The sequence below is a fragment of the Aspergillus pseudodeflectus genome (assembly GCF_044049435.1).
Source record: "Aspergillus pseudodeflectus strain CBS 756.74 chromosome Unknown BJX68scaffold_32, whole genome shotgun sequence".
Taxonomy (NCBI): domain Eukaryota; kingdom Fungi; phylum Ascomycota; class Eurotiomycetes; order Eurotiales; family Aspergillaceae; genus Aspergillus; species Aspergillus pseudodeflectus.
Genome location: NW_027263808.1, coordinates 307,446 through 321,506, shown reverse-complemented (window position 1 = coordinate 321,506; position 14,061 = coordinate 307,446). Strand labels below are relative to the sequence as shown.

Below are 14,061 nucleotides of genomic sequence, written 5' to 3'. Positions count from 1 at the left end.
CCTGCTCAACAAGATTTTGCAAGTCGGGATCAGATGGTTTGCCGCGGATGACGTCAATGGGCCGTTTCTGCCCCATTTATCGCGGACTCGTGTTTCTTGGAGAAGTCTTGACCATTTCTTACCTTGTCTTAGCCATGACTTCGCTTGGCTTTGTGAGAAGTAACTATTTTCTTACGGTACTGATACTGTGATTCTCCTGCGATGCAGCGAGGGAAAAAATTCTGCGGGATGTGACCTCGTGGGGGTGAATTCGCTCGCTTTCGACGGGGTTGTGGGGTTTTTCTCCATAGGCTCGAGCCCATCACAATCTCTCCAGAATTCGGATGAATTGCCCCAGACAAGGGCACGCTGCAGACTTGCGAGGCAACTCACATCACACCATCATCCTGTGCCAGTCTCACAAACGCCAAACATGCGAGCCACCACCCAAGACACCCTATACCCTCTCTTCTTTCTCACTATCGCGATGTTCTCCGGAACACGGAAGGTACTGTTGCAGGAGTGTAGGATTAAGCATGCGCTAAGGCGTTCATCAAGCCAGCCACCGACCAGCCAAGAGGAACCATGCCACGGTTAAATAGGTCTAGGCAAAAAAAGCACTTGCAAGTTGCTCATGATGTTTGCGGTTTCTTAATGATCGCCGCATACATCTCTCTATCATAGAATGTGTCAGAATGTTTGAACCCACCTGATCTTCAAGATTCCCACGTTGAATGTAACTTCAAATTCCCCGACTCCACGATCCACAAGAATTTGGTTGAGAGCAACAGTGGTCACGTGTGCGATCGACAAGTCTCGGCTGTTTCCGGAGTCCTAGAATGTGCTAGTCTGCTTGCGAAGTGCCCGTTGACCGTCACCGCCTTCTGTTCTGGACAGCTTCTGGCTGCCCCTCGTTAGGCTCGTTCCCAGTCATACCACCAGGAGCAGTCAGTTCAAACTCCATCTGTCAGTTTCGTTTTTGTCTTCGCGTCCATTCTCACGCATCTGAATTCGTCTTTTCGTGGACAAGCGAGCTGAAAGCACTTGCTCATTGACTTCTTTCCCTTTCAGGATGTGTCCTGACATCAATTCCCTTCCCCCGTCTCGTTCCGCATCTGCTTCCCCACGCCAACGACGGACACTCTCCAGCTTATTGGACGCGCTAGCACCAACCCAAACCATGTCATCAACCGGTCCTCCGAATCCCACTTCATCGACTCACAACAACCACTCCAACAGCACTAGCAACATGACCACCGAGCTGCCACGTCGGCACCGCCCGATCTCGGTCTCGGAGCGTCGCCGGTCGGGAAACCTAGGCCTGAACACTGGCAACAATGGCTACAATGAACCGAGTATCGGAGATGTGCCGGCGTCCTCTGAGCATCGGTCGTCCATCAGCCACGGCATCCGTACCTCGAGCCCGTCCAATATCGGGGGAAGCCCTGTGATTGGCACCGGTGATCCGCATCACCAGCGTACTCCATCCCTCGGGGAGCTTCATCAAGAACTCGAGCAAGAACAAGAAGCTCAAGTGGTAAATATGGTCTGTGTGACATTTCATGGCTCATGCTTATCTTCTTGTAGAACCGACTTCTCCAAACAATCAGAAGCCAACAGGTTCGGCTGCAGCATCTTGAGCAGCAACATCAGCAGCCACAGTCTGCAATTGATGATGTGACTCCGTCCTCGGAGCGCTCTGCAACATTCCCCCCAGTTGCCCCTCTGTCAACTGCAGGCAATCGGACTTCAACTCAGCTGTCTTCTTCGCTATCAAGTCGCCGTCCGAGCCAGGCACAATCACCCAGTCTCCGACCCTTGGCCGACGCCCGCAGCTCCGAGACTCTAGAGTGGGTCCCCGGCCCCAGTGAGAGCGCAGGAAGGCGGGGCAGCAGAGACGAAAGTAGCTTTTACCAAGCCGAGGCGGCAATGCTCTCTCGGGAGAACCAGATGTTACGGCAGCGTATTCGGGAACTAGGTGAGCGATTTACTGTCCCCTTGATGCTACCTCGGGGTCTGTGCTCTCAAACTCAGGCACCTCGCTGACGCTGATATAGAACGCCAAGTGAGTGACTTGACGACGAATAATACCTCCACACGGGGACCGAGCGCAGCAACGCCCGACGTGCCTAACCCCAATGAACCCCGGGCAACATATGCGGGATCTGACGGTCAGTCGTCAGACAAGACATGATTGGTTGGGGGCGGTGCCGGAAAAGACTATTCAGACGACTTGACTTTTCAAGTCTCGGGGCACCAGGATCGACATCAAACGCTTGACCTTCGATCCATTCCAGATTGAACGCAACTTGTCAGAGTAACTCAGAAAGAGTTCATTGCTGCTGTGAAATGCTGCCAGTCACGGAGACGCGCATAACGGCTCCACTGGTGTCCTCAGCATCAGACGATCGACGTCAAACTTTACCACGTAAACCTCGCAGCGGTATGCCGTGCTGTTGCTCTCATCGGGTTGTAGTGGGCCGATCTTCGGGATATCAAATTTCGAAAATCTTCTCATCTGTATTTCACAATTAGACTAAGGAGCCATCAACCATGAATGCAGCATTATTTCGACGGTGCTACTCTAGCCCCACACTAACAGTGTCTACACGCCATAGAATTCAGAACTAAGCGCATCCCTCGCATACAGTCAGACAAACACGTGGACTCTACTGCCACGCGGAGCAGCCCAACGCACTATCCCCCCTTGCTCTGTACGTGAAACATAACGATAGTATAGCGTGGCGGCAGGTAAGCAAGGGAGGACTTCAGGCTTCAAGCGCTTGGGGTCAAAGTCGAGACCGTGAACGGTCCTCCAATTTTACACCGATAGAAGAATTCACCCTTTCCCAAACCCTGCCAAACCATGAGCAAATCACCAGAGCTTCCGATCTCGTCCCAATTCACCCACGATAAGCTACCCGAGGCTGTGTCCACGAGCATGACTTACCTGGAGGATTGAACGTAAGAAGACAGAGGCTCGCCACTCAAGCTCACCAGCTCGTTTTGGTCCTCTTAAAGCTTCCGTCATGATTGTCAGCAAACCAGTCCCGAAATTCGAGCACTGTCCGCATAACCTTTCATGAAGTGAGCACTCGGGTTCAACGTCCATAAGCAAGACCCGGTCCCGGCCTTATAGGAACCTTGATGGACTCTTCAATTGTAGGTTTACATGGATGGTCCGCTTGGCACTCCCTCGATTCTCGATTGTATCGAGCTACTAGTAGTCATGTAGTTGCCTTACAGACGCTCCTCTATCCTCTAGTCGCGCAGCTAGAGCAAAGTGGGCTACTTACCGAAGCTACTGCAAGTTGCTGACATCTACTAAACAAGATTTGCCTACTTGAAAGTTTACTTGGTACGTGTCCTCTGTCTCATTCTCATCTCCACACCCCCGGACCATCTCCGGCTCACCGACTCGACATCTGTCTATCCCATGCCATGCCATGCCATGCTTGCCAAGTCATAGCCTGTGTACGAGTTATCATCGGCATACCGCGATACAGCTCGTTATGATCGACTATTTCGGTGCCTCATACGAGGCTGATGTTGGAGCTATGGAGCGGAAGTATTTTTGTAGACCAGGCGGCCTTCGACGGGTTAGATAGTTCGAGGTAGAGGAGATAGTCGTCGCGGCTGGTGGCTAGCATCGCTTCAGTCAGGTCACTAATCAGAGTTCCTAGAAAGTGGTGGGACAATGAGGTTGGAGCTTGTCTTGTGAATATGACCAAGTTGGGTGGCCTTCTCCTCCTTGGATGTGGCATCTTCACTCTCCATTTCCCAAACCAATTGTCATGGTTTCTGTAGACTTTTTTTTTTTTTTGCTGAATATGAAGTATATCTTTATTATACGAGCATTTGCACCTATGTTGATGTTTTATTTGAAAAAATGCATATGCAGAAGAACAAAAACCAACCAAATGAGTCTTCAAACCTCATATATTCTCACTCAAATATAAATATACATACATCAAGCTAGATAGATAGAAAGCTAGATAGCAGACCAAAACGCAAAACAAAGAACCGCAACTCTATGCATAAGAAAGTCATCAACTGAGATCTGTCTAGCGGCTCTTTTTCTCCTTCTCATATGACGACACACGGGGGATAAATGACGGGCAAAGAAAAAAAAAATCACAGCTTGGCCTTCTCGGGCTTGGCGGCGAGATCGGGCATCAGCATGTCGCGGATGTCGCCGGCGGCTTCGTTGATGTAGTAGCTCATGCGGTCGGCGCCGATGCGCTTGCAGACGATGTTGAAGTTTAGGCTGTGCGATCATTAGCATTTTCTACCCAACGTAAAGAAGGAAGGGAATGTACCTGTTCTCGTTGATCATGTAGGCGATACCAAATCCATCATCAATAACCTGGCTCCATCCGTAGCCGTTAAAGTACTCCGAGCTCAGCTGACTGGTAGAGAGATACCATGATCCCGAGTACGCGTAGGCAGGGTCCGAGTAGATGGAGGGAAGAGGCTCGCCCTCACGGAGGAGCTTCTTCAGACCGAACAGGTGGCGGTCGACACCCTTTCCGTCACTGGCTTCGGCGGTGTACTTGCTGTGCGCGGCGAGGGCGGTGCGGAAGAGGCGGACGGCTTCCTCGCGAGGAACGGCAGGGTCGCTGATGGCCTTGCAGAAGGCGACGCTGTCGTCGGAGACTGTGCGGATGGTTTCTGTGCGGCCCTCGGCGAACTTGCGGGTCGAGGCGGATTCGTAGGTAGGGCGATTCTTGCCGTACATCTTGAAGTAGGCGAGCTGGATGATCATCTGGACGTAGGCGTCGGGGCTGCACTTGAACTTCTTAATCAAGCCCTTGCCGTAGGCTTGGTAGGATTGAACGCGCAGCTCGTGGGCGGCGATCTGCTGGTGGTGCTCCTTCGCCGCGGCGTCGATAGCTTCCAAGACCTCCTCGTTCAGGGTGAAGTTGATGGGGCGGGGGTCAGGTAGGTCAGATCGTACGGGCTTCTCGGAGAGATCGATCTTGTTGTTGAAGATGGAAGCGTTGAGGTGGTCGTTCATGCGGTGTGTCGGGCTGCCGTCCATCATGCTGTGCTCGCCCATGAAACCGGCCGTGCCGTTCTCGTTGATGATGAACTGGAGAGGCTTGTCGAACCAGCGGTTGGAACCATCACCGTGCCAGTACTGGCGCGCACGCTCCTCCAAGGTGACAGGGGTCGCATCGTCCAGGCAGACGACGAAACCAGCGGACTCGATATCCTCCAGAGACGTGGCGTTGATGGGGTCAGCGGCCAGGAGCTTCTTGCGGGCAGCGGACCAGTGGTCACGGTTTGCGACAGTCAGCACACCGACAGGGGCCTGCTTCTGGGCGATCTGGTAGATGCGCTCGAACTGCTTCTCCAGTTCGGACACGTTGAGGGGACGGCCGTTAATAGCCAAAGGCACCTTGAAGAACTGGTTCTTGCGCACAACAACAATGTGATCGTGCTCCTTGGCCGGGTACTTCTTGGGGTAATCCGCGCCGTCGTCGGGAATACGGCAGCAGTTGAACATGTACTGGTATGAGCTCATGGCCTGAGGAATCCCGCGCAGGTACTCAGGCTCAATGGAGCCATCGTCCACCTGGCGCTTGAAGTCCAACGCCGCAGTAGTGATAGCAGCAGCCCGCTTAACTGGTTGCCGGCGAGCACGGTCATCACGGTATGAGTAAAAGTAAGAAACATAAGGAATAACAGGGTCGCGGTAGCCGAGGTAAGCAGCATGGTTCCACCACTCGGTCAGCCAGTTCTTGCGCTTGGGGTCCGCCGCGCGAGCAAGCAATCGCTCCTGCAGAGTGTGACCGGCGCCGCCAGGGCGCACGAACTCCTCCACGGCTTTTTTGGTGTTTTCATATTCTGCCTCGGACACGACTGCGTGGACGGACTTGAGGTACCGCCGGCCGGTTTCCTCGAGTGTTGGCACCGGGAGTTTAGGGAGGGAGTCTTCGAATCGGAGCATGTTGCCCTTGGAGATATCTTCCTTGTACCCTGTGACCAAGTTAGCAATTCTGCTGCCAGCGAAATGTATCCGGTGAGATTGCGGAGCGCATGTGACCACTTACCCTCGGGGACAGAAGAAGCCTTGCGCCGGGGAGCCATTGTCGACGCCTATATGCGCTCAATCAGCCTGCTTTCCTCATACTCGGTCCTAAAACAGAAAAAAGTATCCTACCACAGAAGATCTAGCAAGAAGCGAATTCGTGGGAGAAAGGCGGGGGCGAGCAAGAGAGGAAGAGAACCGGCTCCGGGCAGCCGCTGTAAACATCCCTCTCGGTGGTGGCGGAATACGGGGGAGAAGGGGAAGAAATTAGAGACGTGAGAGGGAGAGGATTATTTTGAATATATGAAGAAGGTTGAGAAAAGGACAGGGAGTCAGAAGAGACGAGAAATTCACGGGAGATGAAAGACGAGTACGGAGAGAAGAAGTGAGAGCAGCAGAGGAGGCAGAAGAGCGAAACGAACCTCGGCTCATTGAACGTCCTGGACCGGGGCTGTATTGGGCTGTACGGTACTGTCAATATCCACCCCGTTTTTGCCAGCAAACCCGCATTCGGCATGCGTAATCCCGGTACATGACCGCGGGGCCGGGAGCCACAACCACGGCCGCCTCCCATAACCGTCTGGGATTTGGCCCTTCGCTCAGCCTCGGTCCGATCACGTTCGCTGATGGTGAGCAAGAGTTAATCTAGACGAAGACCACTGACTGCGCCTAAAGCCGGAGTCTCAAAGCCGAAGTCGAGTATGACTACGGAGTACTGTCACAGTTTTTCAATGTCTTTCTCAAAATCTGGGGCACACGAAAATCGCCTCGTCGCCACCCGCTACGGACCTACGGTCAGGGAATGCGGGGAGAGATCCAAGCGAAACGTCCGATCCTCGCGAGTTCGGACTCTGGGCTTCATCCAGTGCATAACACAACATACTGGTACAAAGCCTATCAAGGTCCTCGTACGCTGTAGACAGATTAAGCTTAGGCTCCCTTCATCCGTCCCGTTGATCCGATCTGCATCATCCCCAGGATCTGTGGACGAATCATGGCAACTGCCCGTCTGACACAGCATGCCACAACCATGGATACAGAGAGTACGACCCCAGAATCGAGAAGAACAAAGTTTGAAAGTGAGTCGTAGCCAAATTGAAGATGAACATAATATACGAGAAAACTGCAGTAAATAACAAGCCGCCCATGATCAAACCAAACATTCCATGAACAGGCTTTGCGCCACGCCTCGCTAGTACACAAACGAATCATACAACAATTTCCTGACAAAGTAAAGACAGAGAAGTAAAAAAAGAAAGAGACATAGAAAGGGAAATTACACTAGGGAATTAAGATTAGACAATAGTCTCACGACACAGTCTGCATCGCGGAGGAGGGCTGCTCTTGGCTTTCAATCGCCTTGGTCTTGCGCCGCGGAACATGCACGATGCCACTGCGCAGCTGATCCAGCTTGATCACACCAGGACCTGTACAGATACGTCCAGTCTGGATAAGGTTGCGCAGTCGCTTGCGCCGAGCCTCGCCGCTGCGCTCTTCTGCGCGACCGACGCCTTCGTCAACCCACTCGATCCGAAGGACTTTGAAGCTCATACCATCGTGGTTCTGTTCCCAGGGCCGCGATCTGAGGCCGAAGAGCACGCTAGACTCGTATCGCTCCAGTTTGGGCAAGATAAGCAGCGTAATGTGTAGGTCCTTGTCAGACGGTGGTGCTGGAGGGATTTTCGGTCGCTCGCCCTCCTCGATACCCATATCCTTGGCTGTCTTAGGCGCGTGTTGGAAGGCTTCCTTGATCTCCAGATCAAGCATGTCAACATCGACGTCGTCTCCCCAAGCACCTCGAATAAAGCCAGAGTGGATTGCAGCGGCAACTGGGTCCGAATCGTCGGTGTAGATTCCAGTGCCCCAGAGGGCGCGGCGGGCACAGATCTCTTCGCGATGGCTAGTATCGATCCGGAAGCGAGGAACACGGATGGTAAATGTGCAGTTCTCCTTGCCATCGAAGCGAGGCAGAGGCAGTGGGGTGGTGGTGTATCCGAATTTGGCACTCTCCAGGGTCGCCTTTGCCGTCGGAGCTCCAATTCTTGGAGCGTACAGAGTGGAGCCGAGATGGTGGCGTGGGAGTTGAGCAACGCTAGAAAGCACAGGTTCAATTGTAACAACAGTACGGGGTTCGCGCATAGGGACAACAGTGGCCGCTGAGCTAGCGGTGCGAGGGATATGGTGATGATGGTGGTGGTGGTGGTGATGGTGATGAAGAGCTTCTGGAGTAGGCCCATCACTTGGTCGATGGAACATGTTCATAGACAACGGACGATGGGAGTTGCCAAACGGAGACTGCTCCTCTTCAGGTTTGTGATGATGGTGATGGTGACTACGATTCATTAGTCTTTTATCGTATAAGAAGACAAATCAAGGGTAGGAACTTACTGATGATGGTGGTGGTGAGGAGGACGACTTCGTCGTCCACCACGCGTAGAGGCTCCCAGTCGACTATCAAGACCATTCTCATTCTCTCCACGGTTGTCTTCTTCCGATCTCTTGGTCCTTTTCCCGGTCGCAGAGGATGGTCGAGCAATCCTGCTCTCGTCCGTAGTTTCGGTATTCGTAGATCGAGCAGTAAGACTATCCCGCTTGAAAGGGCTTGAGGTCATTGGGGTCGAAGGCCCGCTGCCAGTGCTTGTCGCGGTGACACCACCAACACCACTCCCAATACCCGCAAAGACCCTACCCAGTTCACTCTTCAACCCCGAGTCGCCAGCCGGACCAAGGATTTGAGCCTGCGCACCTTGAACAGCCTGAGGCAGTGGCGAAGCCCGGCCGCCCCGCTTCGCATCCAAACCAACGCCAAGAAGGCTACGGTGCTGTAGCAACTCATCACTGCCTTTACGCGGCTGATCATCTGAGGGCGAAGGGTTCAAGAACGACGACGATGAGGGACCAGAGGAGGCTCCACCATAAAGGCGGGATTCGCTAAGTCGCTTGCTCAGGTAAGACGGTTGTTCGCGCGGCGACGAAGTCCTGTGGCCCTGCTGCGTCTGGGTAGAAAGTGTATTCTGACGAGTACCTCCCGGCTGTGAACCAAGAGACTTCGTGTAGTTTTGGATCGCACCAAATCCGAAGCTGGAACTGCTCACCTCCGGCGCTGAGGACCGCTTCGATTCTGGTGAGGCTGGCTGGGAGCGACCCAAGTCCCAACTCGACGACGAACCTTGTGGACGACCGGTTGTTGTTGCTGTTGTTGTGTCGCGGTCTCCGTATAGTGAGCCAAACCTTGACGGCGGGGCGCTGGGCTTGTTGGTTTCTGGCTGGTGTGACATACCTCGTTCCCTGTCTCGACGAGCCTGTTCCTCGGCCTGGCGGTCGCCATACAGGCCTCCAAACCGACCATACGGAGATTCATGGCTCAAATAAGACGGCGGACGATGTTGCGGTGCACTGAACGAGCTCTCTCCTGGTGCTGCAGCTGGTCGCGAGAGGGGGCTATATCCGGCGGGTCGCGGTGGAGGTTCGAGGTGCTGTGGTTGACTGTTCGGCCGAGGCGGTCCGTTGAAGCTCAAGCGACGCGAATCATTACTGCCATATGGTGGTTCCGCGGGGGAGACCTGAGGCGACTGATGCGTGGAACTAGGTTTACTCGAATACTGCGACGCGGACGACAGCCGAGATAACCCGCCATACTTGGGCTGTTCGGCTGCCGTCGTTGCAGGTGGTCCACCTCCCGAGCTCGATCGATAGGGCCTACCTCCGCCAGGTTGGGCACTTCGCGAAAATGGCTTCTCGGGGGTCTGCGATCGACGAAATAGGGGGTGTTCGAGGGGCGACGGCCGTGCGGGAGCAGTGGGAGGGGACATGGCACCGGGAGCCGATGGCGGCGGGGGCGGCGCACTACCGAAGGGACCGGAGGAAACAGGAAGACGCGAGATAATGGACGAGCCTACATCCCGGGCGGGTCGGTCAGCGTCCGAGCCTAGCATGGCCGATATCGACATGCTGCTCCCTGGACGATGATGAGCCGCATTGTTGGGAGGCTCACGCGACAAGAATGGGGTGGAGAGAGAGGAGGGATTTCCCGATTGACCGCGCGACGGGTAATGTTGCGGTGGAGACGGAGGAGGCATCCGACGTGATCCCGACGAGGGAGCGGAGGACTGATCTTGTTGGCCTAGGGAGAAGGAGAACATGGGCGCAGACGTTAGCAAGCTTGATCCTTTTGTTTCTGGGATTGTGAGATGAGGCAAACGGAGAAAGGAAAAGCGTTCGGGTGATGTGTCTCCGGTTCTCGCGCCGGCTAATTTCGCTTCTCCTGGCTGCAAGGGGGATCAGGAGAGAGCAGACGCCTGGCACTCACCAGAAAAGGCGGAACTGCCACCACTGCCCCAGGACCGCCGGCGGGAGTGGTCATGCGACTGGGGAGGGTTCATGTCGCATGGATAGGAAGAAGACAGTGAACCAAACACGAGCGACAGGGCAGCAAGGGGAAGTGAGGCGACGCGAAGTGAGAGAGCAAAGGGGGAATCAAACGGAGATAGTCCGAGGCGCACAAAGACGCGATGGAGAAGAAAGAGGGGGATATGAGGTCGGTGGGAAGATCAGACGGGAGATGGGGGAGGAAGGATGAGATGAGGATCAGGCATTCTTCGCAGGTGATGGACACAGGATGAGCAGCAACAAGCGCCAACGGCAGATTCACCGTACACTGGCACTTTGAGCCTTGGGCGGCTGGAGCTGAACCCCGTGACTGCCGGTCTCCGTGATTGGCCGCCCACAAGAGCTGCTGCAGCGCCAGGCCCCTCCCAGACGCGGTGCCCTGGCCTGAAGCACTAGGCCGGCCAGGGACTAGCGCTCCCGAGAGTGCCTCAGGCGGGCAGTCGATCAGGAGCCGGCGGAGCTGCCGCTGATTGGCCAGGCCCAAACTTTGGGTTCCTTACAATGCAAAATGGCGTAACGCGACAGATCAAAGGAAAAGAAAGGGAGAAGTACTTTGTACAGGGGGCAGGAGTGTGGGTGGTTGTACGGGTAGGTGTAGTGGCTATAGAAGATTTCTTGACTCACTTTCTTGAGGAACAACAACAGCGCGACGCTCCCGATCGCTCAGCGTACGCCGATGCGATTTAGAGTCACCCTGGCCCCTTTCATCTTGATGAGGCTTTTTCCGCGAACCGTGGTTCGCTTGTGAGACACGGTACCCATGCTCCCCTCTTCGATATGGCGCATAAACACTATCCGCGGGATGTAGAACGCGGCTTGGGGGTCCATCGGGTGGAGGGTAACTGTAGCCAGCCGGCGGAGGAGGAGCTGATCGAGGCATCTCGTGTCGTGCTGGCTGTTGCTGTTCAAGCTGATCGTAGGATGGTCGCAGTGGTCTGTGCGAATACGAGGGAGCTGACAGAGGCGGCGCAGGTGGTTGTTGAGGTGAAGGAGCAGCTGTAGTAGCAATAGGACGTGGAGGCGGACCAACAACAACAGGAGGAGGAGGTTGAGCAGGAGGGAGAGGCGGAGCGATACGAGGGTCGTTGGCAGGCTGTATCGATATCGTGTGCGGAGGGTATGTTGAAGGGGTCGGATAGTACTTTTGGTAATTCATCATGATCGTTGATATTATTCTCCAGCGCCAGCGACCGGGCAAGTTAGCGCATGTGAAGACGAGGTGGAAAACGAGATGGACGAGAAGGAAGGAGGAGAAAATCTGGCACTGTGGAGGTTGAGATGGAGCAAGGGAGGAAGCAGCCAAATTACGGTGAGAAATAACTGAAAGGCAAGCAAGGAAACAAGAAGAACCCTCCACACGACAGAGATTCTGTCTGTTGCCAGAGGGCAGAGCGGCCAGTGCCAGATCTATTGGAGGCGTCGGAACAAAAGCGCAGCCGGAGCCAATGGAATGCAGCAGCGAACCGCAGCTAGTGTTTTTGGTGGTGGTGGCAGCGGGGAAAACGGTCGATCGGCCAGATTCTGTGGTGATCGAGTTTTAAGGCATCGTTGGGCTCCAGCCTGCGCTGAGAGCACGGTGAGGTATGATATGCAGTCAACGTGTCATGGGGGTGTGGGCTCTGGTCTCCGGAAGTATATTTCAGCCCTCTGCTGATTTTTCTGATGACCAATTGCCTACGAAGCTATGCAGGGATCTGACCACTATGCGCAACAGACAAGGATATATAGTAGCCGCCCAGCTATCGCCAGCCAAGGACGCTAATATCAGCATTACAAACGAAGCCCAAGCAGACCGTTTCGCTTGGCTTTCTTTGTCGCATACAACGCCAAACCGATTCGACAATGGCAATTGAATTTGTAGTCTGTGCCTGCAAATGGGATTTCCTAGGTTCGTGGCCTGAAAAGCCAAATAATAAAGTTCATTGCAAACCATGGCATCCAATGAAGCATATTCTTACACCTCTATCAAAATATTCACAGAAGGGTATAAAGCTAATTCATGTACACAATCATAGACGGAGCAAGAGATCACAGCATTATAGTCTGATGCCACTGTCAAGACCCCCTCATAATCCGCGACAGCCGCTCCATCCACGAGGGTCGCTGGCGCTCGTTCCCCGCAAGGACAAGCGTAACCGGTCGCATGACAAGGCCTCGCGTCCCATTATCGCGATAAGACAGATATCCGCTCTCATTTAGTGTTCTCAACTGCGCAAAGAGCCGTGGCCACGTTGTGTGCGCGGGAGTTTGGATATCCAGGATTAAGGTGAAAGACTGCGTCGGGTTTCCTTCGAATAGTCCGATGGTGTTGATCTCATCGGAGTCACTCGTGTCCTTATCAGTGGTGCTGGAGGTATTTGAAGAAGGAGGATTCAGCGCATCTAGCTTCGTTTCTAACGGTTGAAGATAGACAGTCTGCAAAGTGCGCTCTTTATTGAGATTCTTGGAGTCGCTGCCCACAAGTAGGTCATGGTTCCGTAGCCACAAGCCGACTTTGACACCGGCGCATCCGGAGATAAGAGCATTCTCAACGGCATCGTAGGTCTCTCCTATCGTCAAAGGTGGTGGTGCCTCATAGAGGCAACCTTCCGACTCGGAACTCTCAACGTGGACCGAATCTCCAAGCGTTGACAACAGCTGAACAAATCCCGGAAGCTCCCTTAACGCAACCGGCTCAGAAAAATACGAAGCAAGTCGCGGCAACTGCAATAAGAATTGCACGACGACGCTAAAAGCCTTGTCAGCTAAGAGATATGGAAACGGCCTCGAAGGACACAAGACAGACTCACAAAAACATCAACACCAAACACAGCAACGGAAGCACACGCTCCCTCCAGCCCTTCCTCAATCCCGCAAAGCATTTCCTCGAGAAGGACAGAATCTCCGGATGACACTCCACCTCCGTCGGATGCAAGCGGAGCGGATGATCTTCAAGAAGTACCCACGAGTACGAGTCGTAATCCTCCGTTTGATGATGGTTGGGAAGAAGTGGCTGAGTGACACGGAGCGCCTCCAGGTCCTCATCACCCGGCGCCGTCGCCGTCGCGTAGGCGTTGGTCATGATTCTGGACTCAGATGCCAATTTCCGGGGCACCCAGCGTCAACGAAAGAAGAGAGCTTTGCTCACACTACTTCGTACTCCGTCTCTCCTTCGCCACTTTTGTCCGACGTGAGCGGGCGGGTGTGACTGTGGAGACTGACTCGTCGTCAGGTCGATTGTTACTGGAGAGATCAATTGGACGAGATCGATTTGCTTTTGCAGCTTGCTTGCTTGTTTGCGTGCGTCCGTTTGTAGCGGTGAAGATTACAGGACGGGTCGCGGCTGCAGGGTCAAGTAGCTAAGCAGTGTGGCGCTGGGAAGAGAGGGGGAAGAGCACAACGGAAGGGCACCGCTTTCTGATTCTGTGCCCGTGCGACGTTGAAGGAGTGAGAGGTCGAGGCATTTTCAAGGACGTGTTTAAGTGAAGAGTGAATCGAGAATGATGGCTTCATAGCACGCAATTATTTGTGGCGATGGTTCATCTGCCGTGATAGACTAGTCGTGGAGCTAGTGGGAGCTAATCTCGGGGCTCATATCTTATTCTAATTTCTCTCCCCTCGGCGTCTGGAGTTTTTGTGTTATTCAGTTTCCCTGAGCATCAATTCATCTTGCTCGAAAT

At 54.0% G+C, this 14,061-nt stretch overlaps 6 protein-coding genes across 6 annotated transcripts; 2 read left to right on the top strand and 4 right to left on the bottom strand.

Annotated features, from left to right (window-relative positions):
* Positions 1-64: 64 nt before the first annotated feature.
* BJX68DRAFT_240882 (uncharacterized protein) lies at positions 65-1,115 on the top strand. The gene is made up of 2 exons (XM_071040754.1): positions 65-945; positions 1,051-1,115. The coding sequence occupies exon 1, from the start codon at positions 324-326 to the stop codon at positions 522-524; it is 201 nt and encodes a 66-aa protein (XP_070897277.1). The 5' UTR covers positions 65-323; the 3' UTR covers positions 525-945; positions 1,051-1,115.
* On the top strand, positions 727-2,256 carry BJX68DRAFT_125270 (uncharacterized protein). Its single transcript, XM_071036187.1, has 4 exons — positions 727-926; positions 1,051-1,516; positions 1,567-1,957; positions 2,037-2,256. The coding sequence occupies exons 2-4, from the start codon at positions 1,052-1,054 to the stop codon at positions 2,171-2,173; spliced, it is 993 nt and encodes a 330-aa protein (XP_070897276.1). The 5' UTR covers positions 727-926; position 1,051; the 3' UTR covers positions 2,174-2,256.
* Positions 2,257-3,793: 1,537 nt separating this feature from the next.
* Positions 3,794-6,397, bottom strand: BJX68DRAFT_125073 (carnitine O-acetyltransferase CAT2). The gene is made up of 3 exons (XM_071036185.1): positions 6,036-6,397; positions 4,299-5,961; positions 3,794-4,246 (listed from the first exon to the last, which is right to left on the bottom strand). Exons 1-3 carry the CDS (start codon positions 6,070-6,072, stop codon positions 4,114-4,116), a joined length of 1,833 nt encoding a protein of 610 aa, XP_070897275.1. The 5' UTR covers positions 6,073-6,397; the 3' UTR covers positions 3,794-4,113.
* A 227-nt stretch (positions 6,398-6,624) lies between these two features.
* BJX68DRAFT_240874 (uncharacterized protein) lies at positions 6,625-10,647 on the bottom strand. Its single transcript, XM_071040753.1, has 2 exons — positions 8,402-10,647; positions 6,625-8,345 (listed from the first exon to the last, which is right to left on the bottom strand). The coding sequence occupies exons 1-2, from the start codon at positions 10,153-10,155 to the stop codon at positions 7,322-7,324; spliced, it is 2,778 nt and encodes a 925-aa protein (XP_070897274.1). The 5' UTR covers positions 10,156-10,647; the 3' UTR covers positions 6,625-7,321.
* BJX68DRAFT_240871 (uncharacterized protein) lies at positions 10,648-11,987 on the bottom strand. The gene has a single exon (XM_071040752.1). The coding sequence runs from the start codon at positions 11,559-11,561 to the stop codon at positions 11,004-11,006; it is 558 nt and encodes a 185-aa protein (XP_070897273.1). The 5' UTR covers positions 11,562-11,987; the 3' UTR covers positions 10,648-11,003.
* Positions 11,988-12,178: 191 nt separating this feature from the next.
* On the bottom strand, positions 12,179-13,869 carry BJX68DRAFT_240869 (uncharacterized protein). The gene is made up of 3 exons (XM_071040751.1): positions 13,192-13,869; positions 12,418-13,130; positions 12,179-12,290 (listed from the first exon to the last, which is right to left on the bottom strand). Exons 1-2 carry the CDS (start codon positions 13,461-13,463, stop codon positions 12,458-12,460), a joined length of 945 nt encoding a protein of 314 aa, XP_070897272.1. The 5' UTR covers positions 13,464-13,869; the 3' UTR covers positions 12,179-12,290; positions 12,418-12,457.
* Between the last annotated feature and the right edge of the window lie 192 nt (positions 13,870-14,061).